Genomic DNA, 27,724 nt, shown 5'->3' on the forward strand with positions numbered 1-27,724 from the left:
AAATAAACAATACTTTAAAAAATAATTACTACTATTTTTAATCTGAACACACCATGTACAGGGAAACCCAAAAATTTACTTGGAATCTAACTATATTTGGGTGGCAGAGCTTGACTTTCTGTTTCTAAATAACACAAATTTCCTTCAAAAACATTTCAATACAGATTTATTTTTATATTTGTATTTTTATCTTTCAATTAAAAATATTTTTAACTAATATATATTTATGTTTTCTATTATAAAGCACTAGCTAATTATAATTTAATGGACACACGGTGAAGCAGATTTGCTAGTTGCCTCTTGCAGGAAAGGAAGTAAAAGCGAAGCCCAGCAGAAAGGGAGGAGAGATCAGATTACTGTGGGTTTAGCTGCTGAAAAAGAGGACAATATGGTAATCTGATAGCATCTGTGACAGATCTGCTAACCGACAAACAAGGAGGTCGGCATTGTCGGCCGGTGAACTTGGGAGAAGACGTTAATAAGCGGCGAAAATTCCCAAACCCCCCATTTCCCCTTCCCCCATTTCAAAAAACAAATAAACTAACTTTTATTTAATTCATCTTATAAACAAATAAACTACTTGGATTCTTAACTATATTACAGTCACAGTTACTATTTTTATCTATGTATTTCTTAGCAGTACGTTACGTTCCATTACATTATTATTTATTTATTCCTTTGCCATTGACACCCACTTGAACCAAAATATAAAAATATAAAAAATCCCCTTATTTACTTCCTCCTCCCTTCGAAGCGCAACCGATTTGAGCTCCAGCTCTAACGAGATGGGACTGTACAGATCATCATAGAAACCTCACCCACAATCCTCTCTTTCGTTACTTTTTTTTTTCTTTTTGTAAATGCTCTTCTATAGAGCCTCCCTGACCCGCCCCGATTATCCCGGCAAGGTTTTTCTTATCCTCTATTTTTTAACGAAACCCTAATTTTTAGCTGTTGGTTTGTTATTACTATTTTCCCTCTTGAAAAATAATAATTACAATTGGTTTTTCTGTTTTTGGAGCGTTTCTGTTTTGTGCATCCGTGGTCAAATCGTGTTTTATAAAGTTATTTTGTGGTTTGTTATGATTGGTTGGCTGTGTGTTTTCTTTTTTTAGGAAAATGAAATGATATTATGACTCTCGTTTCTGTGTTGCTTTTCCTGGTAAAAGGATTTCCAAGTCATTTTCGAAATCAATCTTTAAGAAAAATATTTCGATTCTGATTTCATTTAGTATCAGGCAAGGTCTTTTCTTTTTCTCTCTATGCAATGTCTAAATCTATTCGTGTTTGTTGTTTTTAAATTCTTTTCCTCTGCTTTGTGATCTTTTTATTTTTATTTTTTTGTGTTCTTGAGGTTTGATAAAGTGTCTTAATCAAATGATGTTCTTGTTTCTTTTTTCCTCACAGAATGATGCTACATGTGTCAATTCATGTTTGAGGATGTTATTATAATTATTTAATACTTGTTTCCTCCTTTTTTTGGAAAAAAATTTGAATGATATCTTATCTTATTTTCTTAATTCGTTTCTGGTGGCTGAGGTGTGTTGAGTTTAGAAGAGAGTTTATTCGAATGGGTGGGTTTGCTAATTCGTGCTATCATTTTAATGGTCTTCAAGTCAGTTTTTTTTGGATTTTCTTATCCAAGAAAACGGGAGTGTGAATTTTGGCTTCTACTTCTATTTAATGATGCCAAATTGTGTTTGTTTGATTTGGAAACTACACAGGAGGGTTTGTTTTGCCTTACTAATTTGTTTTGTTCTTGTTTCAGTTGATATAAATTTGTACTGTAATTCTCCACGGTGAATGTGAATTATGGATATTACTGAGGTTGAAGAAAATTTGTTTGCAGCAAGCGATGCCAAGGTATTGTTTTTTATTTCTTAAGAAAAATCTTGGATTCGGTGTTTTTGTGTAGTATTCTTAAGGAACCCCCCGATTCCATCTGGGCTGAGCAGCCTACTTATTTGTTTCTCTAATTTTTACGATTCTGCTCGTTTCCTGATGTATACGGAAAATGCAATGCCTGCTTTTAAATTATGGCACTTGCTGTTTATGGTGATTGCCTAGTAGACTTGGGTTTGATTGTGTTGAATGTGCTTCTGTTTTGTTTGCTTCTGGTGCTTGCTGTTTTCTCTCTTTGTGCCAGAAGTTATTCCATCTAGGCTGACATATTTTTTTCTGTTCATCTGGGGGGAGTCTTATTTACAATATAGTTATTTGTAATGTTCACATTGTTACCCTTTTGTTAGCCCATGAAAACACTTTTTCTCTAAGGTCTTCAATGAACTTTAACTTAATAGACAATATTTCTACCTGTATTCAGCTGCATGGAGAAATGTGCAAGGAACTCTCTGTAATTTATTGCAAAATCCTGTCTATTTTCCCTTCATTGGAAGCTGCAAGACCTAGGAGTAAATCTGGCATTCAAGCATTATGTTCGATGCATATAGCCCTTGAGAAAGCCAAGAATGTTCTCCGGCATTGCTCAGAATGTAGTAAGCTTTACTTGGTAAGATAATCCTTTTTCTATAGATGCACTAAAATTTGCTTTTCTTTTTCTGTTTTTATTTATTGTTTTCCGTGATATTAGTTTTCTGATGGAATTGCATTTCTGACACAGGCTATAACTGGAGATTCTGTCCTTTTAAAATTTGAAAAGGCAAGATCTGCTCTTGTAGATAGTCTTAGGCGTGTTGAAGATATTGTTCCACAATCAATTGGATGCGAGGTAGTAATTTCCCTTCTGAACTCTATTTCTTGATGGTCAATTTGAAAATGATATCAGTCATAAATTGGGTTGTCTAAACAAAGTGAACTTAGAAATGACGTATCAAAATTTTGAGTATTCATGTCCTTGCTGTATATCAACAAGAATTCTATCATTTCTATATGTTAATATTTCATCTCCAATGGTTTCATCAACATCATATGTCATTTATGTTGAATTAACCACAATGTTGTCCTGGAATTGTTTTGTGGTCTTTTTCTAGCCCTGTTCCTTGTGCCTGTATTATTTAGAAACACCTTTTGATCCCCTTTGTAATTTGAAATCTTGTCAGATTTTGGAGATTGTAAGTGAACTCGAGGGTACTGAATTCTCTCTTGATCCATTAGAGAAGCAAGTTGGTGATGAGATAATTGTATTGCTTCAGCAGGGGAGAAAATTCGACAACTGTAATGACACTAACGAGCTAGAATCATTTCATGAGGCTGCTACTAAACTTGGTATTACCTCTTCTAGAGCAGCTCTTACAGAGAGAAGAGCTCTTAAGAAACTTATAGAAAGAGCTCGTGTGGAGGAAGACAAGCGGAAGGAATCAATTGTTGCTTATCTCTTACATCTCATGAGGAAATATTCCAAGCTATTTAGAAGCGACCTTACAGATGACAATGATTCACAGGGTTCAGCGCCTTGTTCACCCACTGTTGAGGGTTCTTTTGAAGATGGAGGCCCTGGTGGTGATGGCCATGCCTTTGAGCGACATTTATCAAAGCTTAGTTCATTAAACTTCAAGCCAAACTTTAGGAAATCTGGGCAAATGCCTCTTCCACCTGAAGAATTGAGGTGTCCTATATCATTGCACCTGATGTATGATCCAGTCATCATTGCTTCTGGACAAACGTATGAAAGGATCTGCATTGAGAAATGGTTCAGTGATGGGCATGACACCTGTCCAAAGACTCAACAAAAGCTTTCTCATCTCTGCTTGACTCCTAATTATTGTGTCAAGGGTCTTGTTGCTAGTTGGTGCGAACAGAATGGAGTCCCAGCACCTGATGGTCCCCCAGAGTCTCTTGACCTCAACTATTGGAGGCTGGCAATGTCTGAGCTTGACTCTGCAAATTCAAGATCTGTGGAGATTGTCGGTTCTGGTAAGTTGAAAGGGGTCAAGGTAATTCCTTTGGAGGGGAGTGGTCTCATTGAGGAGGCTGAAGAAACTGAAACTGAAAATTTATCACCGCAACAGGAAGATTCTGTTCCAGAAGATGACTTTGAGGATAATGTATTTGAAAGATATCAGAATTTTCTGACCATCTTGAATAGTAACGAAGACTTGAAGAAAAAATGCAAAATAGTAGAACAAGTGAGGCTTCTTTTGAAGGATGATGAGGAGGCCAGGATTTTTATGGGGGCCAATGGGTTTGTTGAAGCACTATTGCAGTTTCTAGAGTCAGCTGTGCATGCTAGGAATCCAATGGCCGAGGAAATTGGAGCAATGGCTCTTTTCAACCTTGCCGTCAACAATAACAGGTGTGTGAAGTCACTAAATATCAAATTAACACGGAGTAGGTGTAGTAGTAGTAGTACTATGATATGCTTAATTAGGTATTAGAATCATTATTAAAATCAAGAGGTGTTAGTAATAATTCAGTGACACATGCTTTTTATCACTGGAACCGTTGCGGATCTTCTTGTTGACGGAGAAAATTCTGCTAGAGATAGGGAGTTAGGTTCTTGATTCATTTTCCATAGATCTATGAAGTGTGAAGATGTGCCATGAATTTTAGTGTAATTGATCTCCTTTTCTGTTACTCTGTTCCAGAAATAAGGAAATGATGTTGGCTTCTGGTGTTATCTCATTGTTGGAGGATATGATTTCCAACTCTGACTCTGATGGATCAGCAACAGCTCTCTATCTGAATCTCTCCTGCCTTGAAGAAGCGAAGTCCATCATTGGTTCAAGTCATGCTGTGCCTTTTTTAGTCCAAATCCTTCAAGGTGAAACTGGAGCGCAATGCAAGCTTGATGCCCTTCATGCCCTCTATAATCTCTCCTCCCACCCCACCAATATTCCAAATCTCCTTTCAGCTGGCATCATCAGTGGCCTCCAATCCGTTCTTGCAGTCCCTGGTGATCATGCATGGATAGAAAAATCTATAGCAGTGCTGATAAATTTAGCTTGTAGTCAATCAGCAAAAGATGAAATGCTGTCTGCCTCTGGCCTTATTAGCGGGCTAGCGACTATATTAGACACTGGCGAACCCATAGAGCAGGAGCAGGCTGTTGCTTGCCTTTACATTTTGTGCAATGGGAGTGAGAAGGGTAGTCAATTGGTCCTACAAGAAGGAGTTATACCTGCGCTGGTCTCAATCTCAGTGAATGGGACCACAAGAGGGAAAGAGAAAGCGCAGAAACTTCTGATGCTGTTTCGGGAGCAGCGGCAGCGAGATCAACCATCTGCTGAGGTGCACTTTCAGCGAGATCAACCATCTGCTGAGGTGCGCTTTCAGCAAATTGAAAGTAGTTCCATGTCCATGCCTGCTCCTGAAACAAAGCCGCTATGCAAATCTGTCTCAAGAAGAAAGATGGGGAAAGCTATAAGCGTTTTTTGGAAGAGCAAGAGCTACTCAGTTTACCAGTGTTAAGTTGGTGTTGTAAATTTCTTCTGCGTCTTTTTCCTTTATTTTGTCTTGGGGGCATTATTTGTTTTTCTTTTCATAGGGAAGAAGAGATGTACAGGCCCTTGTAAGCATGGATTTTGTTCTTTTCCTTGCCTTCCTGTTCAGGTAGGAATGCATGTACCATATATGCAAAATTATAATGGAAGCCTTAGTAGATTAGCCTTATAGTAAAACAACTTTGTGGCGTCTTCATACCCCTAATTTTATATAGGCTAAAATCCCACATCACCACCAATTATCTAATATTATAGAACGTGGTGGAAGAAGCTGCTACGCATTAAAATAATTTAAAAATATTAAAAAATTATTAATTTAAAATATATATATTTTTAATTTTTGTTTAAATATTTTTAAAACTTAAAAATAAATACTACCTTATTCCTTATGTCCGAGCAGAAGTCCTCCCTCATGGACGAGCTTTCATTTAAACAAGAATTCACACCAGAGTCCATTATCAAAGTCAAAATCTCTAGGAAATCAATGTTGGATCCTTCGATATCGGGGTTCAAGAATTTAATGCAATGATAAGTTCATATTGTGTTATTAATTATTTGCAAAAGATTACGTCAACAAGCCCGTCTAGCTCAGTTGGTAGAGCGCAAGGCTCTTAACCTTGTGGTCGTGGGTTCGAGCCCCACGGTGGGCGCTTTAATTTCGTACTGTTTTATATAATGTTTTTACTTTCGAGCAGCCCTGTGACTGCAGCAGTATCAAAAGCTTCATGGGTTCTTCTGCAACCTCTACAGGAGCGGCTTCCACTTCCATTATCAACAACAGTTTGTTGGTTTTCAGTACATACAAACTCCCAAACAAGTTTGATTCCTTTAAACGTGTCAGTAATCTGCTGACCCTTTTTAATTGTTATTTTGTGACGGCCAATGATTACCGAATCTATGACCGGCGTATAAATAAGATCTTTTTTTATACTTTGTTATCTCAGGTTTTTTCTTTTTTCATGTTTTGTTTTCTCAGGTTTCTTTATCCATGTAAACCCATAAAAATATATAAATTTTTTGTAATAATCAAAACAGAATTTTACACAATATTAATAACATAATTAATTTCATAATATAAATTGATTGTTTTAATATAATTTCAGTATTGTGTGGAGCACTAACTAAAAATAATAAAAAATTACTAATTACAAAAAAAAATAAAATTATGAAAGTTTAAAAAAAATGACCTGATAACAAAGTTATAAACCTGAAAAAGATAAATAACGAGAGAGTAAGTTTAACAACTCAGTGAGTAGACAACCAAAATAAATCTAAAAAAAAATCAAAACAAATTCAAAAGGAACGTAAAGTCAATTTTTATATACTTAATTTAAGGTCTAACTGATAACTCTATATGTTTAGGAACCAAATCGGTTCTTTTTTCAAAAACCCATAAATCAAACGATTTCTGAAATTCTAATTCAAAAGAAAAAAGCCTATAAAATTTGATAATATTTCACAAAAAAAAACCTCAATTACTATTCACGACCCATTTGAAAAACTAAAATTACTCTTCCCAACAATTGTAATTTTGCCAAATTTGGAAGACCAAACTAAAAATGTCATAAATTCATAACTATATTGAAATCTTACTCATAATTCATTCTCAATTATATCCAGAATCTCCAATTATACCCTAAGGATCAATTTGCAATTCCTTTCAAAGTTTGAGAACTAAACTGTAATTTTCACAAATGAGAGGACCACATTGAAATTTCATCATCCTCAACCTCGAGACAATTCTACCTAGTATTTCCAGCAAGGGTTTTTTCATAATTTCTTACACCCAATACATCAATTAAATCAATTAATTTCAAAATTATTATTCTTAACAAAATCATTTAAAAACCAACCAATTAAACCATTACCCATAACAATTAATTCATAACATTTTAATTAACTCATCAATCTAACTCAAAACATAAACTTTAAAACTCCAAATCTTAACAAATTTAAAATCTTAATTAATACCAATAATTATACACATCAAAGCATAAATCTTACCCTATAAACTTTTTTTCTTCAATTCTTTTCCCTTTTCTCTTCTTCTTCTTCTTTTTTACTCGATTTTGTCTCTTTAAATTTAATTCTTTTTCTTTTTTTTCTTTTTTCTATTTATATTTACCAATTGTTAGGAAAATTATCAACGTGTCCTTCAATCATTTATACCTAAAACTTACTCTTTCAAGGGTATTGTTGTCATTTCCCTATTAACCTTTCCTTTTCTTTTCAAAATATTACAATCTCTCCATTTTATAAAAATTTTGTCCTTGAAACTTGACAGACATCACTAACAACTCACAATGAAAATACTGAGTTCTAAAGGTTGTCCTTGAAATGCCTTCCTCCCTTATCCTCAACTGATGATACCTAGATCAAAGATCGATCTTAGAAAAGAATCGAGCTCCTTATAATTGTTTAAACAAATAATATATGTGAGGAAATTGGTATCTACTCTAAACTATCTCCCGATTCACTTACCTGTAAACTTTACACAATCTCAATGAAATAGGGGATTTTAATAGAATTGGTTGCCTATTTAATATCATGGCAAAATACAAGAACATAAACGAATGAGTTGCACCTGTGCCTAATAAAACTTTTGCTTTATAAGACCAAACATGAAGATAACTGAAACAACCATGTTGGATGCCCGAGCATCCTACTAAGTCAAGGAAAAGACTTTGGCATACTCATGACTCTATTATATTTAGCCTCTATCACCTGCACCCCAGCCTCTCTAACCTCGGCCAACAAAACCTCTTCCACTATGAGCCATATATTGTCCCATTTATAGTACTTGAATAAGAGGTTGAATTGAAGCAAATGCTTTTATAATTGACTGTTGTCTCCTGGGACACTCTCGAATCTTATGACCTATCTGGCCATAACCGAAACAAGCCCCGGTCCTTCTTTAACACTCTACACTAGTATGACTTTCTCCACAATGCTGACATGAAAAACCGTCTCCAGATGGAACAAAAAAGCTACAAGGTGCAGTCTAATCTGAACATTGACTACTGAGCACCTCTACCACCACTCTGACTACTTAAGCCACTGGGTGAAGATATCCGTCTAAACCTCCTCGGAACCCATGAGTCTTGATGACCACTTCGTTCCCTAGAAGGACTTGTATTTGGTCCCTGCTGTCTAAAAGCCTGACCTTCTTCCCTAGACCTCTTACATTGACTTGCAACCATGTCCTCTAATTCTCGTGCCTCAATCAATCTAGCCTTATCAACAGCTGAGGAGTAAGATGGAAACACCTGAGATACCATCACTATATACATCGAGGATTTGAGTCCTCGAATGAATCTCTTCACCCTCCACTCCTCAGTAGGTAGAAGATGTTCAGCATACCTTGATAACTGAGTAAATTTTAGATCATACTCATCCACTGTCATGCTCCCCTGAGATAGTCTCTCAAACTCATAGAGTTGAGCATCCCTAACACTCTGAGGAAGAAACCTATCCAAGAATATAGTGCTAAACTCCTTCCATGTCCACTGAGCCTCCGTTGACCTCTCTTTCTTTTTAGACTCAAACCAAGAGATGACCATATCTCCCTCTAACCTGAATGATGCCAGACTCACAGCTCGGTGGTCTGTACAACCCAAAGCTTCACACCGTCGCCATATATCATTTAGGAACCTCTGAGGATCCTCTGAGCTATCCATTCCAGTAAAGGTAGGAGGTGCTAACTTCATAAAGTCATTCAATGAAACATTAACTCCCTGAATAATGTGGGATGATGATGGTACATCTCTATCCCTTCTCCGATCTCTTTCCATACTAAACTCCATCCAAGTCCGCATAGCCTTACTAAGCTGCTGAAATTCCGTAACAAACTCAGGTTTAGCTACCCTTAAACCTGTTTCACCAACAATATTTTCCACTTTTAACTCTCGAGATTCCTCCTTTACTGGTGGATGTATCTCCTCAACATGTCGAGGTACGAGTTCACCACCCTTTCTTCTCTGCCTTGTAGTCCTCAACTGCACAATAGTGACATCGTCTTGATCGTCACCTACTCTACCAGTACCAGTTGTTTGTCTATTTCTCATCATTTCCTATAAGAAATTAGAGCACTTAAATTATGTTAAAACTATAACATAATAATTATCATAGAATTAGAGGAAAACATATCTATCATAAAGTTTAAAGAGTCGAAGAAAACATGCTTGATGAGAATTCAAAATTTCAAAGAAAATGGATAAAATGATATGGATCCTAATGCGCCAGATATTATGAAATTAAGTGTACTACGGTTTCTTTAGCCTAAGGCTCCGATACCAAGTTTGTCACAAACTGATCCTCAAATCCATGACCGGCATATAGATAGGTCCCTTTTCCAGGTTTTCTTATCTATGCAAACCTAGACAAGCATATAAACTTTTTTCTTTATAATAATCAAAACAAAGTTCTACGCAACATTGATAACATAATTAATTTCATAAAATAAGTTGATTGTCTTAATATAATTTTAGTAATTTGTAGAGCACTAACAAGACATAATAAAAAAGAACTAATTACAACAACAAAAAGCAGGTTCTGAAAGTCTAACAAAAATGATATGTTAACAAAGCTATAAGCCTAAAAAAGATAAATAATTTGAGGATGAGTTATAACTCAGTGAGTAGATAGCGTTTAATATATACATGCGAGTTAATACAACAACTGAAAGCAATCTAAATAAAAAAAATACTCAAAACAAACTAAAAAAAATATAAATTTAATTTAATACACTTAACTTAGGATCTAATTTATAACCCAATACGTTTAGGAACCCATTTTTTTTTTCAAAAGCCTAAAAATCAAACGGTTTCCAAAATTCTAATTCAAAATAAAATAAATTATAAAATTTGATAATAGTTTACCCAAAAAACCTCAAATATTCTTCAAGACCCATCTGAAAAACTAAAATTACTGCTAGGAATCAATATGGAATTTTCAAATATTTTTAGGGGCCAAATTGTAATTTTACCAAATTTGAAGGACCAAACTGAAAATATCATAAATTCATAACTATACTGAAATATTTCCCATAATTCATCTTTAATTCTATCTAAAATCTCGAATTATGCACCAAGGACCAATTTGCAATTTCTTTCAAAGTTTGGGGACTAAACTGTAATTTTCACAAATAAGGGACCAAACTAAAATTTTACCATCCTCAACCTCAAGACACTTCTGTCCAGCATTTTCAGCAAGGGTTTTTTTCACAATTTCATACACCAATACATCAATTAATCCCATTAATCTCAAAATCGTTATTCTTAACAAAATCATCTAAAAAACAAACAATTAAATCATTACCCATAATAATTAATTTATAACATTTCAATCAATTCATCAATCTAACCCAAACATAAACTCCAAAACCCTAAATCTTAACAAATTCAAAATCTTAATTAATACCAATAATTATACGCATCAAAGCATAAATCTTACCTTATAAACTTATTTTCTCCAATTCTTTTCCCTTCTCTCTTCTTTTTCTTCTTCTTCTTCTTCTTCTTCTTTACTCTCGGTTTTTCTCTCTTCCAATCTGATTCTTCTTGTTTTTTTTTCCCTTTTCCTATTTATATTTACCAATTGTTAGGCAAATTACCAAAGTATCCTTCAATCATTTATGACTAAAACTTACTCTTACAAGGGTATTGTTGCCATGTCCTTACTAAAACCTTTCGTTTTCTTTGCAAAATATTACATACTTTGTCCCCTGGATCTTTGGAAACATTAAGCTGCCTGATTGCTCTGTTGATTCTAGTGATTAAGCAGACTTTAGAGCCCTGGTAGATTTCATTGCGGACGAGTCAATTGCATTCGTTGGTGATGAGTCAACAGAGACACATCATCTCCAAGAAGGCCTCCAAGTATATTGCGATCCCTTGGAGTTTATGGGGAAGTATTAAATTGTGGGTCATGGTCTGGACTTCTTTGAGCACAGTTCGGATAAACATTACTGATGCTGCAAAGGCGGTGTGTGTTAATAAAACTGATGTTGTTGAAGGCATAGTTGGTTCAGAAAACATGTTTGACACGAAGGATTTGTCATCAAAGTGATGGTTTTGGAATGAGCGAGCTTTCTCTATTTGATTTGCTCACTGTGCTGCCATTGTGAGAGGAAAGAATTGGGAATATAACTTGTACAGGCCTCTGACCAATATCAGAAAGCTTCTGCAGAAAATCTTAAGCCACAGGTCAATTACAGCGTGGACTGGTGACATAAAAACATGAAGCTTTATGGTATATGTTTCCAGTCACGGGTCAGCGATGGTTGAAGAATTGCATTAACCTGTTCAAATGCGTGGTAGAATGGAGGGGCAATCTACTCGAGCAATATTTCTTACCGAGTAGGTGAACGTCTTGTCAACAACTTGGCCCATCGCATGCTATTGCAATTCATCTGGAACTTCTGATACGTACCACGTACTTCAATTCCATGGAAGTTGATCCATTCTATGTCACAAAAATGCTGTGATAGATGGGGTTTGTTTATTGAACTTCAGCGTTTACTGTTAAGAGGTCGGTATTAATTAAGAACAGGCAGTGTAGGATTATCAATTGGAACGTGTTCCTGTACTAAATGTAAATGCTATTTCGTTGGCTACTTGCTCAGTAGTGAAGTCATGGCTGATAGTAGAAAGGTGAAAATATGTCCCGAGGAAGCTGACAAAAACCACAACGAAAAGACTCACAAATTTAAGCAGCTTTTCAAGGGAAAGAACAAATACATGTCTGCCTTCATTGGTTTCTCATGAGTCACGGTGACCGTATCCCAACAGCTACCAATTTTTATATCAGAAAATAGGAGATGTTGGAAAACGGTGTTGCTGGGATATCGTCATCATGACTATGAAGGCAACGTGTATATGTTATTTCCCTTGAAATGCTGCTTAAATTTTCAATTTTTTTCTTCACTTTATATACCATGTACTCAGTTTTGGTGTCATCCCAGGCGAGCTTGCATGCACCAAACTAGATCTTTACATTCTATGCAAAACTTGTGAAACAAGACTTGTACCCTATAGTCCGTGGCCATCAGTATTAGTAGATAAAGAAAGTCAAACCGAAAACCACATAAAAAACATACGCCCTAACCATCCACTTTATCAACTCAGCCACTTTTCATCATCAATTCCTACAAATACTAGCTTATTTCAACAATGCCTAAATTCACTCGTGTAAAATCTAGGATACCAAAACTAAGATTAATTATTTGTATTATAAGTGCTTATTGATATACTTGAGAATTTTGGATACAACAGTACCAGATTGACAGCTTTTAAATCAACCTTAACTTCTATAGTATAAAAAGAGAGCGCGCGCGCGCGCACATATATGACAATTCAAGTTCTTCCTTCTGGTTTTCTTGCTCTCTTCCTCCTACTTGGCTCGGCTTTCTTCTTCTCACATTTCTCCTCTATATCCAGGCTTTCGTTTTTGTTGTCATTTTCTTTCTGATTTTCATCCACTTCCTTTTGTTTTTCAACATCAGGATGTTTGCGTTTCATTACCTTTTTCCGTTCTAGAAATCCAATGAGCCCTGTAAGCGTAGTATCAACATCTTCATTCTTCATGAGCTCTTCTGCAACCTCTGCTGGAGTGACTTCCACTTCCATAATCAACTCATCAATCTCACTGAAAAGGCTATGTTCTTTAACGTTGAGGTAGTTAGAAGCAAGAATCTTGAATCCACAAGGAGTGCAGTAGGACATGTGTACGTGCATGTCCATCCTGCCTGGTCTCAGCAATGCAGGATCTAGTTTGTCCTTGTAGTTGGTTGTGAACAAATTATCCTCTCATCTCCACAGCTTGACCATAAACCATCAATGAAGTTTAGCAGTCCAGACAAAGTTAACGTTTACAAGAGAAGAAAAAAAAAATCTTAATTAGAGGACCACAAACAATATCCTGTATAATTTTTGTACAGAAGAGAAGCAAACATAATGAACTCACCTGGCTCTTACCCTGGTTGTACCCTCCATTTTGTCGATCCTGCAACTCAATACTACAATCGATGTCCTTAATTACAAGTATTGATCGATTTGTTGTCCTGGTTAGCAATTTCCTCAGATCTGAATTGCCATGCAAACTTGCAAGTTCCAGGTTATAGATGTCAAACTTCAGGTAGTTAGCCATGGCTGCTATCAAGCTCGACTTGCCTGTTCCAGGAGGGCCATACAACAAGTACCCACGTTTCCATGGTTTTCCTACTTTTAGGTAGAAATCCTTCCGCGTCACAAATCTGTCCAGGTCATCCATTATCTCCTTCTTGAGTACAGGATCCCTTGCCAACGTGTCGAAAGTGGACGGATGGTAAAGGTTGACACCCCGGTAATTTCCAAGTGATTGCAGCTTGAGCACTTTTTTTTCATTTTTTATGGCTTTGGATCTTTCTAGTACATATGGAAGAAAAGTGTTCAACACCTTCTCCTTGTTATTCTTGTGGAAGCAAAGCAGAATTGATCTATGTTCTGTTTTGCCTGATGACTGGGACCAGCTTTTTAACATCAACAACCGTTTGTTGGGTTTCAGTACATGCGAATTCCCAAGCTAGCTCCATTCCCTCGAATGTGTCAATAACCTGTTGGCCCTTGTTGATTGTGACTGAAAGGCTTTTGTCCCCTGGATCCTTGGAAACCTTGAGCTGTCCGACAGAGGGAGTGATTCTTGTGCTCAAGTAGACCTCAGAAGCCTGGTACATTTCATTGATGGAGTGACCATTGTATTCATTGATGACGAGAGCCAATTGAGAATAGATACTTCCGAAAAGGTGTCCGAGACTTGATGAAATTTTCTCTTGCAGTTTTTGGGGGATTAATTGGCTAGTCATGGTCTGAACTTCATTGAGTACAGACCGGAGAAGCATTGCGGATGCTGCAAAGGTGGTGTAAGTTGATAAAACTGATGTTGTTGAAGGCATGGCTGGTAGAGAAAACATGTTTGATATGAAAGATTTGTATGCAAGCTGGTGATTTGGGATGGACGAAGATTTCTCTGCATGGTTTTTTATGGAGCAAAAAATAGTGAAAATAGCTTCTAGTTGACCTGTCTGGGTCAATGACTTGGACCATTCCATAGTCTTGTCATTGACTTTACCAGAGATGGCAAAGGATAACTATTAATAAAGTTTCTACTGTAACCATATCTTATTTATCATCTATTAAATAGAAAAATTAAATATTCATACTCTATTATTGTATTTCAATTATTTTTTCCCAAGTTCTATTTATTATTCAACATAAAATAATTTAATAATATATATTTGAATAATATAATATAGAGAAAAGATAAGTGTAGAATAATGTTAGGCATGACAAAATATGACTAGTTAAGTTTACTTGGTGATCATTGGTCAAGAAAAGAAATGTCTGATTGCATAAGAAGCTATTAATGTTCGAACTGTAAATCATTGGCTATTAAAAATAATGCCAACCGTGCATAAAAATGTATATTTATAGAGAAAGTATCAATAAATAAATAAATAAAAACTGTGTGCATGGATTGTGTCGGTGCTACGTTCTGACTTCAACGATTAGCAGAAGTCTGGTTGTTGGGGCTTCAACCCAAACGACCATCTATTATTTTTTTTCTTTCCAAGGGGCGTGCGTTGAGAGGAGGCAGCATTGCCCTGGATGTAAATCCAACTCTGTTGACTATAAAGTGGCTCACGAACTAGCACAGAGCCATGAACTTCTTCCAGATGGCCATCACCATAAAAAAATATAATTATAAGAACAATCAATAGTAAGTAGTTATAGGGCTCGAAGATTTGTCCTGTTAAATTGGTTCCATGAGATATCTCTAATCTTCAAAAGGGAAAAAAGGACATGAAAAGACAAACTGAACTTCAGATAATTAGCTGCATGGTAGGAAGAGGTGTTCTCCATGAGATCAAGGAATGTGACGTATCTGTAGATTCACAGGAGAAATGTTCTATAGATTTTCATATTGTTTCTGACATTATCACCGTATACTTTTTGTTAGAAAGTGCTTGCACTCATCATTAGAATTTTCAGGGTGGATTCCCAGAAACACCACTCATTTCAACAGAGCCAAAACCCAAGTGCAAAGCAAGGATACAATTGGTATGAAGTAGAACGTTTAGCAGCAGTTTTCGTTGCCGTTTTCTCCAGGTTTTATATGTGCCAAGCAGACTCGAACAGCGCTAAAATAGGATCTCCCTTGTTGATGCATTCTGGCGTCTTATTTGTAGGTAAACTGACTGGATCATCTTCCATGACCGTAGTATGATCCCCTCCTTCTCCAGTTTCTTCCTTGCTAGCACTGCCTTCTTCTGTCTCCTCGTCAGCAATGCATTCTTTCTCTTTCATGCTCTCATTTTTCTCACCTTTAGGACTAGTTGCTTCACTGCTAACAGTGGATCGGATCATCTGCTTTGGGCTCCCCTCTGTGCTCTGTGTGCTTTCACTTGTCCCCTTCTCTAGTACATCCTTATATGTGGATTTGACAACTTTCTCCAGTGCGTCCTTGTATGTGCATCTCTTCCCATTCGGACTACTTGCCTCAGTTTCCGAGCCTGATGTAGCAGTCATGGGACTGAAACATCCCTTTGTTTCATTTTGGAACTCTACTATGTTATTAACTGCTTCTTGAACATTTGTTTGTTCAATACTGCTGTCGTTACAGTTTATATCGACCACAATCTCCTTTTCGTGAGTAGTTCCTGATCCCCAATGAGTCAGGATAGATAGCCAAAAGTGCAGCCATGAGATAGCACATGACAGTGCCCAATCTAGAATTGGAATTTGGTGGAAAATAATGGGTAACTTGTTAACAGCAAAATCAAATTTTGCTGGAAGGGTTTCTACGATTTGGACGAGCTTGTCAACCATGTTGAACACATATTTCGATGGTGGGAAAATAGCCTCAACCTTTCTTTCAAGGGCTAATATTATATGATCATCCACAAAAGAGAGGATTGCCAAGAAGAGATACTCATACTGCAGCACATAGACAAGAAGGGAAGCAAATGGAGCTAACCTGATTATCTTCTTTGTCACTAGACCTAACGGCCCAATGAATTCTTGGGTTTCTGTGTAAGCTTTGCGAGCGATTTCCATGAAAGAAACTCCACATGTATGCAGCGGACGACGCCTAGCACTCATTCTGCAGGTTCCTTCTCTGTTGATTCCTGAGAAATTCAATCCAAACATGTCAACAGGTTTGCTTTCCCATTTTTTAGGCTCAAAATGAAATATTTCCCTTGAAAGAACCCATCGGATACTCCCAACATTTTACAGGAAATGGAAGAAAAAACAGAAAACAATTTATGTTAAATAATTTGATATGGGAAATCAGAAAACAAATTTAACAAGAATATTTCCCATGTAATTAATAATCTCAAAAGCACATTTAATCATTTCCTAAATCTTTATGAATTGAAATATAAGAATGAAAAAAGAATTGAAATTAACAGTTATTAACATACCGTTAACTAATTCAAGTTAAAACAAAAATAAGAAGAAGAGAAAAACTAACGTATAGAACGAACTATTACCAAAGAATAAAGTGACGCTGAGGAAGAGAACGCAGGAAATGAGATCCGTCTATTAGCGGAGCCAGATACTGAACAGTTGCCATCTATTTTAGAGGGAGAATATATCGTTTGACAGTTCTTGGAGTTTCGTATTTTAGGCCTAGAAATTAGAAACACCTTTGAATTATTTTTTAATTAATTTAAGCTGTTATTTACTAACTGTTTTGGGACAAAAACAAAAAAAATTCGTTCCTATTTTGAAAATACAGAATTCTCTTTAAGCAAATATATTTTTTATATATATTTATTCTCTTTTTTAAAATACTAACCGGACACAATTTTAGCAATGCTTATGATACGACTACACAAATAAACTTTACGTATCCTGGGAAAAAGAGGAACTAAACTGCAGTATCATTCCCTCGCGAAGCATCAACAGATATTAAGCATGGCCACTGTGATCGATCGTGCTGCAAAAGAACCCAAGAAGAAGAAAGATTCTTGCTATCACACCCCACAATTCCAAGAAAAGTTCCCCATGTACTTTGTCACCTGAGATAATTCTGTATCTGACTGTGTAAAGGAAGGCGCAGATCTATGAAAAGGGGATTTTTTTTGGCATTTGATCACTCGTGAAGATGACATGAAAGACAACTTGCAATAATAACTGATGCAGTGGCCAATGTAAAATAACTGGCATGTATTTATACACCATCTTTTATCTTGCTATGTACCAGATTGATGTGTTATATATATATATATATATATATATATATATATATATATATATATATATATATATATATGTTTGATCTGTACAGGCATGCCAGGAGGTGGAAGATGTTTGTTCCGGTCCCTGGTTCATGGTGCTTGCCTTAGGGCTGGGAAACCATCTCCAAACGAAAGCCTCGAGAAAGAACCAGCTGATGAGCTTAGAGATAAATAAATAGTAATAAAAAAAATTTAATGAAATTAAAAAAAATCAATAAAAAAACAAAATTGGTAGCAAATTGGATTAAAAAAACAAATAAAATTACACATTTATATTTTAACAAGAAAAAAAAAGAAAAAGAAAAAAGTTCATTGAATCTTAATTATTATTTTATCGTGTACATGTGCAGTACCAACAGAAAAATAATGGTGAGACGCTTCCAATATAGCCCTGAAAAAAATGTTTGGAAATGGAATGAAACAACACGTACCAAAAACTTATATTTTATAAATAATATTTATATTTGTTAAAAGATCAAATATCCTCCCAATCAACTTATTAATAACTAAAAAACTATTTTAAAAATATAAAAAAAAAACCTCATGAATGCAAGCTTGATAAATTTTGCTGTTAAAAGTAATATAGTTTTTAAGATATGCTTTAAATAATGTTAAAAAATCAAATTACCCCGTATCAGTCTTCTAACAATTTTTACTTGTAAGGGTGATATAGTATTTATACTGAGCATATAAAAGATAAAAATATTGAATTGTCCCCATCAACATTTTAAAATATTTGGTTTTTAAGGTTATTATAATCTTTACATTTTACATTTAAAAGATAAAAAAATTGAATTGTCTCTTGTCAATCTTATAATGAGTAGTGGTTTTTATGAAAAAATCATATTACCCCTAATAAAAAGCTTGTTAATTTTTTGTTGGAAGGGAAAAATGATAATTAACTATTATAGTGTATGGTGATTTGTGTCTATCTATTTGGAATTAAGGTTGAACCTGTTTTTTATCAAAATATAAAAAACAAATTGTTTTAGATTAAATTTTTTTAGTGTTTTTAGATTGTTTTGATATGCTGATATTAAAAATAAATTTTAAAAAATTAAAAATTAAAAAAATAATATTTTAATATATTTTCAAATAAAAAACACTTTAAAAAATAATATCATACATCCTCTTGAATAATCCTCAAAGACACAGTGAATTCTCAACGCCAAACAATTTTATTTTTTTGCTCTGTTTTGATTTTAATTTTAATTTCTTACTTCTAGTTAGCCCATGTTAGTTAAAGGAATATCGATGTCATACATTATTTTCTTTTCTAGGATGCCAAACACTGTATACATGAGAGATAAAAGTTCCGGTAGCCTTAAAATTATAGCTGAATACGGTCAAGATTATGGTAATGAGAATCCTGAGCGTGTCCTGTATCATGGTTACGGGCACTCTGATACACCGCCCAGTGTGACAGTTGGTGCGCCATCCAAGCAGTAAGATCTCTTGCTTCCTTCCTATTACTTTCATTTCTTTCAGAACGCACACACTTCATCAGCATTCTCCTTAAGAGTTTTACGATGACTGATCTGTGTGCTTGTGAGGATATATTTTCGAAGGATGGTGTGCATCTAGCGATTAAGTTTTTTGAAGAAAAAGGTTCAACTTCTGTGCCAATAAATTTGAGCTTTGCTGGGATCTTTGTTTAGCATAGATTAATTTGTCGTCAAATTTGGCATGCAAGGCTTATTGGGAATCGAACACTTGTTCTTGTAGAGACTGGATTACCTGATTTGTCAATATAGAAGACTACATTTTGCCTCTAATTTTGCTTCTCATGCCGTATAAAGCTGTTGAAGAACTGTGAGATGCAAATCTGATAAATATTCTGCATTTCTGTACTTCGCTGGATTTTCCTCAACTTTGTAAAGTTCAACTTTTACTAATCTCTGTTAAGTTACGAACTGTTATGCTAATGGGAATATTTCTTTTGGGATTCTTGGCAGGTCCAAGAAAAGATGAAGAAATGGTTTGCATGCCATTCTCACAGTATGGGATGTACTTTCTGGTCTTTAGATTCCTCTTTGGTACTAGAAATTATCTTATTCCTTGATGAACTTGAAGCCAGTCGATGTGAATCTTACATACAAAAATTCGATGCAATCGCAAGCTGCAGTTGCTCTTGATTAACCTGGCTAAAATTTTTATTAAGAAAAAATGAAATGGAGAAAATTAGATGAACTGGTTAGATATTTGCACTTGTGAACTGTTGTTTTTACCCCTCTTAAAACCCTCCTTGAACTCTTCCTAAAAGAGTATTTCTCAAATATAAATAATCACCACATTCATTATTCTCCTTCCCTTAAACTTCAACAAGCTTATTTCTTGTTTTCATATTAAAGTAGAGCTGGTTATATCTTTGATTAATATCTTCCATCATTATTTTTTTCTCAGAAGAATCTCGTAGATTAGTTTTTGTTTTTGTTCATAAATAAAGTTGTCTTTAGACTTCCAACTTTTGAGATTTCTGGTTTAAATCATGTAGAGATGTGATTGGCTCGGAACTCAGACTTGCAAGCGATAACTGGAAAATTTATTATTGCATGCTCTAATGGAATCACCATACAAAATTCACTGACGTTAGTTAACTGAACCAACCCGCTCAAATTTCATGCGTGTATACACCATATGCATATGAGAGAATTGTGGGAGACTATTCACCATCCTTCCATACTTCCCGGAGGAGTTGATATCTAACAACTTTCCGGCTCGCCTTTCCCTTCTGCATCCAATTCCATGCTGTAGAAGCGGGAAAAGCCTTGGAGTTTTCAATGATAGAAGTCATAGGTGAATCCAACTCATCGAGTTCATCATCACTAGTGTACGACTTTCTAAGCATTGCTGATCTACTCCTCTGCAGAGCTTGGCTTCCCACCTCTCCTATAATGTTTGTTAGAGACGCTGCAGGAGGTGGAGAATAGATTGTGGGAACAGCAATACATGGAAAGTTTGTGATAGACTCCTCCCCAGCTTCAGCAAAATCCTATATCAATATGAAGCCCAAAAAAAATATTGAGTGAGTTTATTGCATATTTAAGAAATGGGAAAGGAATGTCTTTTTTTGTTTTCGAAAAAGCAAAGGCTTCTTGGGGATGGAATAACCTCGGAATCCAGGGCCTCAAAAATGGTCTCTGGGATTGGGTCAGGGTTGAATTCATCTGGGACAAAATTGTTAAGAACCCTCTTGATCATCGGAGCATCAAATGAAGGGCATACCTTCAGAAAATCAAATTTAAACAACGAAAATGGAGAATGTCATTTATAGAGAAGAAAAAATCTAACAAGAGGGGAGGGATACAGCAGGGACAACTTATCACTGAAAATATTTAGGATTTACCTCTTTTCTAGTGGACCTATCTGCAAGCATTTCAAATGGAAGCATCATGAGATCACTCAAAGCATTCAGAAGGTGGAAAGCCTTGAAGGATGTCTCACTTACACGCCTGATGCTACAAAGTTCATCCTTCTCTTCTGAAGAGTCACTATCATCAATACCAAATAAATCCGTGAGCCATCTGGACCAATTTCCAACCTGGTGACATGAAGACAAGAAAGCAAGATCCTTTCATCATGACAGAGAAAAATAAACTAATACAATTGATGTGATTCATGGTGTTAAACAATAAGCATCCAGAAAACTATTTTGCAAGTATATAGCGCCAACTTAAAGAACTGATCCTGCATTGGAAAGAAGCATATATTTATACAAACTTTAGCAGATTTCTTACATGCTTTCAGTAGCTACTACTAAGTGCCAGATACTTTTCCGATTAAAGAAGCACACAAACAGAGTACTACCCAATGAACAGTCCAATGGATACCCAGAAAGATCAATTATCCAGAGTTAGATTCTTTTGAATATTTTCTCAGTGGTGAATTCTGTGAATAAAGCTTTTTGTAGGAAAATAGGTTACTAGTGTTGCACACACTGACCACGTGATAATATTGCACAAAACAATTTCAATGACTGCATGCAGCCTGAGGCAACAAGTGTCTATTACTCACAGCATTTTTCAATTGTGCACCAGCCCCGAAGCTTGAATTTCCAGCTGGGATTGGAAGAACCTTAGGATCACTGATTGGGTCGGAAACAGGATCTGTCGGCATCTCTTCAGCTGATTCACGAAGTATAGCATTGAACATGGCCACATCTAATCTACTCACCAACTGTTCCATCACCTAGAAAACAGAACTGCAACTGTCACATTTCTATGGTTCTCCAAGACAACTTCCCAAATTATCATAGTGCCAAAATAAATTACACATGATAGAAATACATCCATAGATATTCAAGATGAAAAACATGGAACTATTATTTCTTAAAAAAGAAAAAAAGGTGAATGGAAATCAAGTAATTGGTAGAAAATAAGATTAACAAAAGCCAGTATAACAGCTTCTGTTGTTGGAAAATGATCAATATGCAGCCTCTTTTTGGAATTTGATAAACAAGATACCTTTTCTTATATTAAAGTTCAGCACGTCACTTTCTTATAGTAAATAAATCGATACACCATGTTTCTTCTTCATAAGAGTTCATGACACTGCATTTTCTTGTAGGAAATAGGAATTACATGCTATAATGCAAGACTAAAGAAAAGCAAAGGAAGAAAGTTCAAATCACTACGATGATTCAGCTGTGCGATCATAAAATGAAAGCTAAAACAATAAATGAACTTAGAATAAATAAGTGTTCAGAAATCAACATTCTGCCTTATCATATGGGATATAGATTAGGGCACCACTTTCCATTACAAGAAAAAGATCAACATGCTCTCCATTTTTATAGGAAATGTAACTGATACACTTATGAACACATTAATTCCCTTAAAAACTGGATAGATCAAAACAGAACTATAGGAAAGTAAGAGGGTTCAGAGCAAGCATCTATTCAGGTCACCGTAAATTCAGCAGGTCACTGTAAATTTCAATCTTTTCATCAAGTAAATTGGCTGAAACAATATCCCTAGCTCAAAACCATCCAGCTACAAATGTGAACAAACATAACATCACTGATCTAAAATTACGTAGCAAAGTTCGTTTAATTCAAGGATTTGGATTGTTCTTCAGCGATGTTTAAAACATTTCAAGGTAGGTATCTTGCTGCAGATTGCATTCACACCTCGTGAATTGGAGCACTAATAGGTATAAGAAATGAAACAATGGTACTACCATATATTATATAATTTATACACCTTGAGGGTTCTTGTTATTTCATTAACTAAAATCATTTGGACAAGAATATGTTGTTGATGGGACTAAATCGAGCATCATGCAAATAATACGATGGATTTATGATTGTCAACACAATTTGACATAGATTATATCCCTTGAAATGCATGAAGACAGAAAATTCAATTCCACTTGGAAAACAACAACGAATTATTTGAGTTTTACTCTAATATGAATTAAGGAGATCACCATTTTAAGTATAACATACCAATCTTGACAGCACAGGCAAGCAACCACATTCATGACCCCCAGCTCGAACAGGACAAAGCCTTTCACATGCATCCCTGAAAGCCTTCTTCCATAAATCAATAGCAAAATTCCCCTGTTCTTGATCACCCAATCCATGCCTCTTAGCATGGGTCTTCCTGGAGTTTGAGCTCTTTACAGCTGTGGATTGCATATGTGGCGTCAGAGTCTGAAAAACATAATCAAAAACCAATATAAGCACATTCAGCTACACTAAATCCTTATGATTAAGGACCTCAATTGCTCAGCAATGAAGAAGTAGAGACCTGCCACCAAACTGACTCAACAATTCGGGAGAAGATCCAAGCTTCAACCTTCTCTAATGCTGCTATATATGGTTGAGGTTCTGCCAATTCATCGAGACTTTCTGTTTTATTAGTTTTCTCTCCTTCAGTTAGAGTCGACTCCTGCCTGCCCTTTGGACCTCCATTATTAATGCTGGATGGTACTGAAGCAAGTTGCAACTTCTCAACAGCTTGGCTTACAATTGCTCTTAGCACAATTGAATTTGACAACCAGAAAGTTAACCTGATTATAGGAGATGGAATTTTCAACATAATGTCGAAATGAACATAAAGCTTTTGATAAATCCAGGGAATATTTAGGAAAATGATGAATAATTTATCAAGCGGAAAGAAGAAAGTTTCCTAAATGGAACCCATTCCATGGTGAAATTAAGTTATCCCATGATATTATTGAATCATTTCCATCACTGTAAAGACTCATATCACTGGTTTTAGTGTCACTAGTTATTGGTGCATCTACTATCGACCATGATCAACATTTCCATCCATAATGGTTATCGTCAACTAAAATCAGTTGAAATTAATATGCTAGGTTTGTGGAAGGAGACGTTACCTTGGAACATTTCCATCCATAATGGTTATTGTCAACTAAAATCATTTGAAATTAATTTGCTAGGTTTGTGGAAGGAGACGTTACCTTGGAACATCATTTCCATCCATAATGGTTATTGTTAACTAAAATCAGTTGAAATTAATTTGCTAGGTTTGTGGAAGGAGACATTACCTTGGAACATCATTTCCACATGCTTTAGAAACCAAAATTAATCCTGAGATGATAGCTCTAGCTGCATTTGCCCTCTTGGCCCAGGACCCTGCCTTGCAAGCATAAAGATAGAACCTTGAAAGGCGCCTTGCTGGAGCTAGGACCTTATTTATAGAACTCCCATGCTCAGCAACAACCGAGTAAAGGCCAACCTCAACAGCTGCAGCTTCCATCAATTCTTCCTCAAGCATTTCAACTTTAGACTCCAGTTCAACTTTGTTTCCTGAAAAGTTGCCTTTTGTTTCTTCTTCCCTTTTACTTTGTTCATAACTCATGTCAACTTTATTAACATTTTCAGGAAGATCAATTTCCTTTTCCTTCTCCATCAACTGGAACTTTATTTTAGAATTTCCTTGCTCAGCAAGGCCATCCTTGGCAGCAGCTCTGCTTAACTCTTCCTCGAGTATTTCAACTTTAGAATTTGATTCACCTTGGTTGTCATAAGACCCTTTTGTTGATTTTTCTCTTTCACTGCGAGGATAGCCCTTGGCACCTTTATTAACATTTTCCGAAATATTAATCTTCTTTGCCTTCTCTATGAATTGGCTATTGATGAAGGGATCCTCGCCCTCAGCTGAGTTAAACTGTAACTGAACAGACTTCAGATGCTTCAGTTTATCTCTACGGGTGGTACCCTGCACTCCAATTGCTGTTCTGTTGAGTGCAAGAGTATTGCTCCTTAATTTGGCTTGCTTTTTTGATGCATCTTCAGGTAATTTACCGGGAAATTTTTCCTCTAGAGCAGGTTTCTTTAATTCTAAAATAACTGTACCCTGTCCCTTGTCATCCAGCTCCCTTTTCTCTTTCACATCCATAAGATCATCTTTTAAATTATCAGTTGTAGCATTCTCTAGTCCATTTATTTCATATCTCCAGGGTTTTCTATCAGCATCTTGTTTAGTTTGAAACTCTCCCAAGCCTCCGTTCGGATGTTTGAATTCTTGAGCTGCTGATTTCGCTTCTAGGTTTGAAGGCGCTACACCTGAGGGCAATGCAGGCTCCCCGTCAATCCTTCTTGTGCCAATGTTTGCTGTTCCTGATCCCTTCTGCAATTTAAGGCAACTGGTAATTAAGTTTACAAGGAAATGGCAAAGCTTCATGCTGACAAATATCAATGCCAGCAATATGTGATAAACATGATGACAGGAAATACACTTCACCAATATGGATAACGTGAAAATACATGTATAGAATGAACTATAAATTGATTAATATCACCAAAAGCTGCGAATAAAGATGATTAATTGAAATTGAATCCATTCAATGCTACAAAGCTATCTTCAACAAGTAGAAAATGAGGATATGCCCACTGGAATGGGAATGCACATGGAGCTTGGTCATAGTTTGGTGGTATAATACACCAAACTAGTTGGCATATGGATCCTGCGACATTATGCACTATCATACACCAAATCCACCATCGTATAATATATTATGAATTTAAAAAATGGGATTTAATGACAATCGATAAATTAGAGTTCCAAATCCATTCTAGTTTTATCCCGCTAAACGAAAGATCTTAATTTCCAGTCACGTATCCATAACTTTAAGTCTTGTAAAGAAATTAAATAGAGATGAATCAAAGAATAAAGAAATTAAATAGAAATTAAAGAGTACCTTGTCAGATTGACCTGGTGAACCTCTTCTAGACTCCAATTCAGAAGAGGAAACGGGTAGTGATGAATGTGAGGAACCGTCCTCGTCGTCGTCGTCAGTAAATGAGGCAATCTCAACTTCATCATCATTCCCTTCATTTGTCACTTCTGAAACAGTTTCACTTCCATCCTTGTCAAGTGACACTTGTTTTGACAAGCTGGACCTATCTCTATCAAATGGTTGAATACTTACGTAAAGAACTGCCGGCACCATGCTCCTAGAAGACTTCTTGAAATGAATTGGGGCATTTATGGTTACAGCATCCATGATGATTCCATAATCTGCAAGGTTTACGACTGCAGATCCCAAGAGTTGACCTTTCATTGCCTTGTCCTTTCGAGATTCATACAAGTTAAACTCTAGGTAGTTCTTCAGGAAACTGTCTCGGGCAGTGCCTTTTCTGGATACCTCCTTGCATAAAGTAGCTGAAAGCCTAAAAGACTCACTGAATTCAACTCTCCCATCTCCAACATTAGAAGTGAAGGAACCAGAACTCTGGTCACCATTTTCCCATTGAAGCAACAAGGATTGAGCAGATTTGAGAGACTGTGATGGGGGCCAAGGCTTGATTTCTTGTACAAGAATGAGGTAATCAAGCTGCACTGAAGAACCTTTTCTGTTCTTTGATCTAAGCCCAAGAACCATTTTTTTATGAAGAATACGTGTTTTTCTCTTAACGGGTCAAATCAATCACATACCTGTACATTGATCAAACCTTATGCAATTACAAGTCAACACAAAAACACCCAGAATTCAGCAAACATACTCAAAACAAGCACACACAAAAAAAAAAAGAGAAAAACAAAATCCAATTTCAAATAATCATGTAATGCATGCGGGTGAATTTGAAATAACAAAAATAGAAAGAAAATGGTGTGTTGAGCTTATATGGGAAAGGAAGAAAGAACGGCATAGAGAACGTGGGCAGGTCTCAACATTGCAGGTTAATTTGAGAATATGTGACCCACCATATTCATGCACTCAAAATTATAATATATACTCCATATCCCCGAAGAGGGCCTCCACAAATAATAACAATAATAAAAGCCAATTAATGAAGAAAAATCTCCCAGTTCATTTCAAGAGAGAGAGAGCCAGAGGGTAGGAAAACAAGAACAGTACTCCAACCCTTGAGAAGAGAATTGATTAAAGAAAATGCAATATTTTCAACACAAGTTAGAGAAAAATGAAAAAATAAATCAAGATGAAAACAAATAAAAATTACTAGAATCCGTTGAATGGTAGGCGAGCATCGGAACAGAGAGAATCCAAGACAAGAAGAGCACAAAAAGACAACCACACACTTCATCATGACATTAAAGTAATACTTACTAGCCATATTTAAATCATCGTCATCGTCATCATCAGATCCAGATAAAAGATAGCCAAAGCACGATCAATCAAGACAATGCAATCAGTAAACAAGAGCCAAAGTAGTAAAGACCAGAGTTATGTAACAAGATGGGCATTATTCGGCGCACAAGGTAGTGCTAGAGTACCTTCCTTGCAGTACATGAAGCTGAACAAAGAGGTTGTTGGGTGCAGAGGAATCAAGAAACACAAAGACAGTCGTAGTAGTTGCTGGTGAAAGCTAAGAATGTTGTTTGTTTGTGAGATATTTATGAGTTTAGGTTTTAGTTGGTGAGTCAAATGTGAAAATTCTCCTGTGTGAAGCTACCTAAACCTTTAAGAAAGCAAAGGTCGCACAATCAAGAAAGGAGCATGTCCAAGCAACTGCCCAAAAAAAACAACCATGCCTGGTTTAACCAGGAGCGAACCGCGTCATCCATTAGTCAACTCAGCTCATCTCTTCTTCTTTTGTTGGGCCAATCGCTTTTTA

The 27,724-nt window shown here is 35.9% G+C and overlaps 4 protein-coding genes, 1 non-coding gene and 1 pseudogene across 9 annotated transcripts; 2 read left to right on the forward strand and 4 right to left on the reverse strand.

Moving 5' to 3' along the window:
* The first annotated feature begins 538 nt into the window (after positions 1-538).
* Positions 539-5,579, forward strand: LOC133697376 (U-box domain-containing protein 6-like). 3 transcript variants are annotated; one of them, XM_062119860.1, is made up of 6 exons: positions 539-1,574; positions 1,769-1,863; positions 2,324-2,509; positions 2,621-2,728; positions 3,060-4,252; positions 4,545-5,579. In XM_062119860.1, the coding sequence occupies exons 2-6, from the start codon at positions 1,813-1,815 to the stop codon at positions 5,365-5,367; spliced, it is 2,361 nt and encodes a 786-aa protein (XP_061975844.1). In that variant the 5' UTR covers positions 539-1,574; positions 1,769-1,812; the 3' UTR covers positions 5,368-5,579. The 3 variants fall into 3 exon arrangements, with proteins under 3 accessions (XP_061975844.1, XP_061975843.1, XP_061975845.1); XM_062119859.1 differs by having other exon boundaries at positions 539-908; XM_062119861.1 differs by having other exon boundaries at positions 539-903.
* A 397-nt stretch (positions 5,580-5,976) lies between these two features.
* TRNAK-CUU (transfer RNA lysine (anticodon CUU)) lies at positions 5,977-6,049 on the forward strand. The gene has a single exon. It is a non-coding gene; the product is annotated as a tRNA-Lys (tRNA).
* A 1,850-nt stretch (positions 6,050-7,899) lies between these two features.
* On the reverse strand, positions 7,900-10,950 carry LOC133696256 (uncharacterized). Its single transcript, XM_062118390.1, has 2 exons — positions 10,851-10,950; positions 7,900-9,469 (listed from the first exon to the last, which is right to left on the reverse strand). The coding sequence occupies exon 2, from the start codon at positions 9,464-9,466 to the stop codon at positions 8,417-8,419; it is 1,050 nt and encodes a 349-aa protein (XP_061974374.1). The 5' UTR covers positions 9,467-9,469; positions 10,851-10,950; the 3' UTR covers positions 7,900-8,416.
* Positions 10,951-12,371: 1,421 nt separating this feature from the next.
* LOC133695783 (AAA-ATPase At3g50940-like) lies at positions 12,372-14,572 on the reverse strand (annotated as a pseudogene).
* Positions 14,573-14,940: 368 nt separating this feature from the next.
* LOC133697995 (uncharacterized) lies at positions 14,941-17,100 on the reverse strand. Its single transcript, XM_062120849.1, has 2 exons — positions 16,927-17,100; positions 14,941-16,560 (listed from the first exon to the last, which is right to left on the reverse strand). The coding sequence occupies exon 2, from the start codon at positions 16,532-16,534 to the stop codon at positions 15,545-15,547; it is 990 nt and encodes a 329-aa protein (XP_061976833.1). The 5' UTR covers positions 16,535-16,560; positions 16,927-17,100; the 3' UTR covers positions 14,941-15,544.
* A 3,102-nt stretch (positions 17,101-20,202) lies between these two features.
* On the reverse strand, positions 20,203-27,724 carry LOC133697146 (uncharacterized). 3 transcript variants are annotated; one of them, XM_062119532.1, is made up of 9 exons: positions 27,217-27,724; positions 25,846-26,582; positions 24,190-25,271; positions 23,427-23,688; positions 23,123-23,329; positions 21,691-21,864; positions 21,023-21,217; positions 20,788-20,901; positions 20,203-20,668 (listed from the first exon to the last, which is right to left on the reverse strand). In XM_062119532.1, the coding sequence occupies exons 2-9, from the start codon at positions 26,527-26,529 to the stop codon at positions 20,339-20,341; spliced, it is 3,048 nt and encodes a 1,015-aa protein (XP_061975516.1). In that variant the 5' UTR covers positions 26,530-26,582; positions 27,217-27,724; the 3' UTR covers positions 20,203-20,338. The 3 variants fall into 3 exon arrangements, with proteins under 3 accessions (XP_061975516.1, XP_061975515.1, XP_061975513.1); XM_062119531.1 differs by having other exon boundaries at positions 24,190-25,274; positions 27,384-27,723; XM_062119529.1 differs by having other exon boundaries at positions 24,190-25,274; positions 27,217-27,723.

Source organism: Populus nigra, chromosome 6 (genome assembly GCF_951802175.1).
Source record: "Populus nigra chromosome 6, ddPopNigr1.1, whole genome shotgun sequence".
NCBI lineage: Eukaryota > Viridiplantae > Streptophyta > Magnoliopsida > Malpighiales > Salicaceae > Populus > Populus nigra.

Coding starts and splice junctions, on each gene's coding strand:
- LOC133697146 (XM_062119531.1), bottom strand. CDS start 26,529: ATGGTTCTTGGGCTTAGATCAAAGAACAGAAAAGGTTCTTCAGTGCAG. Junction 21,865..23,122: donor TGCCTGTGCTGTCAAGATTG/GTATGTTATACT, acceptor TCTGTTTTCTAG/GTGATGGAACAGTTGGTGAG. Junction 21,218..21,690: donor GTGCACAATTGAAAAATGCT/GTGAGTAATAGA, acceptor TCATGTCACCAG/GTTGGAAATTGGTCCAGATG.
- LOC133697995 (XM_062120849.1), bottom strand. CDS start 16,534: ATGAGTGCTAGGCGTCGTCCGCTGCATACATGTGGAGTTTCTTTCATG.
- LOC133697376 (XM_062119860.1), top strand. CDS start 1,813: ATGGATATTACTGAGGTTGAAGAAAATTTGTTTGCAGCAAGCGATGCC. Junction 2,510..2,620: donor AATGTAGTAAGCTTTACTTG/GTAAGATAATCC, acceptor TTTCTGACACAG/GCTATAACTGGAGATTCTGT. Junction 2,729..3,059: donor CACAATCAATTGGATGCGAG/GTAGTAATTTCC, acceptor AAATCTTGTCAG/ATTTTGGAGATTGTAAGTGA.
- LOC133696256 (XM_062118390.1), bottom strand. CDS start 9,466: ATGATGAGAAATAGACAAACAACTGGTACTGGTAGAGTAGGTGACGAT.